At 64.4% G+C, this 1,958-nt stretch overlaps 1 protein-coding gene across 1 annotated transcript in view; it reads left to right on the top strand.

The window, feature by feature from the left end:
* Positions 1-1,958, top strand: part of RNPEPL1 (arginyl aminopeptidase (aminopeptidase B)-like 1) — a 14,370-nt gene that overhangs the window by 7,897 nt on the left and 4,515 nt on the right. The window contains exon 6 of the mRNA XM_010838492.1: positions 704-794. Coding sequence (XP_010836794.1) covers positions 704-794 — 91 coding nt within the window. The remainder of the gene's footprint in view (positions 1-703; positions 795-1,958) is intronic.

Below are 1,958 nucleotides of genomic sequence, written 5' to 3'. Positions count from 1 at the left end.
GCCCCCAGGTTCTGGCCCCGGGGACAGGGGACTGTGTACCACCAGGGAAGCCTCTCCCTTCAGCTGTGCAGGGACGGGTCCCTGCCTGGAGACAGGGGCAGCTTCTGGTGAGCACATGCCAAGCTATACATCTGCCGGAGCCTGGCACTGCGACCAAGGGCCTCCGTGTGACCCGGTCTTCAGAGGACTGTTCCCTGGGGGTGGCAAGAGGGACAGACTTGCCAGAGTGGGAGACCGAGGGGCCTGAATCGGCTCTCATGCTTCAGGCCGCAGGGGACTGGTGGGTGCTCCGGCAGGTTGGCCCGTGTCCCCAACGCAGACATGCACAGGCTCTGCGGGGCTTTGGACATGGTGCGCCATCCGCCCAGGGGCTCGACGGGAAGGCTGGGCAGCCCAGACAGCACCCTTCCACCGCAGGGGTGCTTTCAGGACCGAGCATGGGGGTTCCTGGGTCCCTGTGTGGACCGCACATTTGTGACAGTAACCCCCCAAAAACACGACATTCAAGGAGCTCTGTGAGGCCCCAGGAGGTGCCATCCGTCACTGCTGTGGCATGTGAATAGACGGGTGACGAAAAGGCATCAGGCCAGGAGCCATCAAGGAGAAATCTGGAAGAGCCTAGGCCAGACACACACCTGCGGGCTTCCTGCATGACTCCCAGGAGCCCCCAGCTGCCACCTCACCCCTTTGTGAGCTTCTGCAGATGTGCCAGCCTGGCCTTGCCCTGCTTGCCTGGCCCCTGCTGCCTGTCGGCCTGGCCCCTGCTGTCTGCCAGCCTGGCCCTTGCCCTGCCGGTCTGGCTTCTGCCCTGCCTGCCTGGCCCTTGCCTTGCCCACCAGGCTCCTGCTGTCTGCCAGCCTGGCCCCTGCCCTGCCTGCCTGGCCCCTGCTGTCTGCCAGCCTGGCCCCTGCCCTGCCCGCCTGGCCCTTGATGCCTGCCAGGGGCCTTCTGGGGCTCTGACAGCTGGCAGGCATGGCTCCCATCACAGCCGTGAAAACAGAGGCTATGCTTCTCCCTGACCTTGGAGTCCATGTGTTTGGTCCATCTAAGACCAGCAGAGTGGTCGGAGAGTGGTGGAACCAGGGCCCACAGCAGGCTAGCCTGCTGGCCTGACCCTGTCCCCAGCAGCCTGACTGCGGGGACCTGTCCCCAGCGTGAGCCAGGGGCCGCTTGTCCCAGGACCTGGGGGTGGAGGTAGGGGGTGAAATACAGGTTCCTAGGTCCCAGCACTCTGTGGTCAGATCCAGGAGTTTGCATTTTTGAACAGTCTCCCCAGACAGGCCTTCCGAACACTGGGGCAGCCCTACGGGTCAGCAGAAAAGGAAGATACTGTCGCAGGCTCTGCATGGGCAGAGAACAGAGACATAGAAGCCAAAAAGAAGTCTTGTAGAAGTCCATGAAGGCTGACAGGGGCCTGGCTGGTCTGCAGGAACCGGATAGGCAGCCCTGCAGGCCCGGACATCCGCTAGGATCTGGGGTCCCCCACCCCTGGGGTCTGAGCACGGACAGCCCCCAGTGGCGGTCCTGGGTCTGGGGTCCCGAGCGGCAAGCAGCTGTGGCTGCCATCCTGGGGCTTGTCGCTTGCAGGGGGCTGGGGGCCCTCCATCACGGCCCTGGGAGAACCTGTGTGCGCTTGGTCACTGAAGACCCGTCCAGTTGGCCTCAGTGACCACATTGTCCCAGCAGAGGGGATGTGGGGGACAGATTCGGGACCCCACAAAGTGGCTGCAGTTGGGTTGGGGAGGCCCCGGCCTCCATCCACCCTTCCTAGAGACATCAGGATGCTTGGTGGTGTTAAGAACGGGAGTGCTGAGCTGGCCTGGGCAGGCTGGGGGCAGTGGTGGGCTGGAATGCCTGAGGGACGGCTCCCTGGCGGGGCAGGGCCATCGGCCTGTGGCTCTGGTCTCCAGGAGGGCTCGGCCTGCTGTCCCAGGGAGGGCTCCCTGGCTAGAGCTGAC

The sequence above is a fragment of the Bison bison genome, unplaced genomic scaffold (genome assembly GCF_000754665.1).
Source record: "Bison bison bison isolate TAMUID 2011002044 unplaced genomic scaffold, Bison_UMD1.0 scf7180017846064, whole genome shotgun sequence".
Taxonomy (NCBI): Eukaryota; Metazoa; Chordata; class Mammalia; order Artiodactyla; family Bovidae; genus Bison; species Bison bison.
The sequence above is the reverse complement of the archived record's forward strand: the minus strand, read 5'-3'. Positions and strand labels throughout refer to the sequence as shown.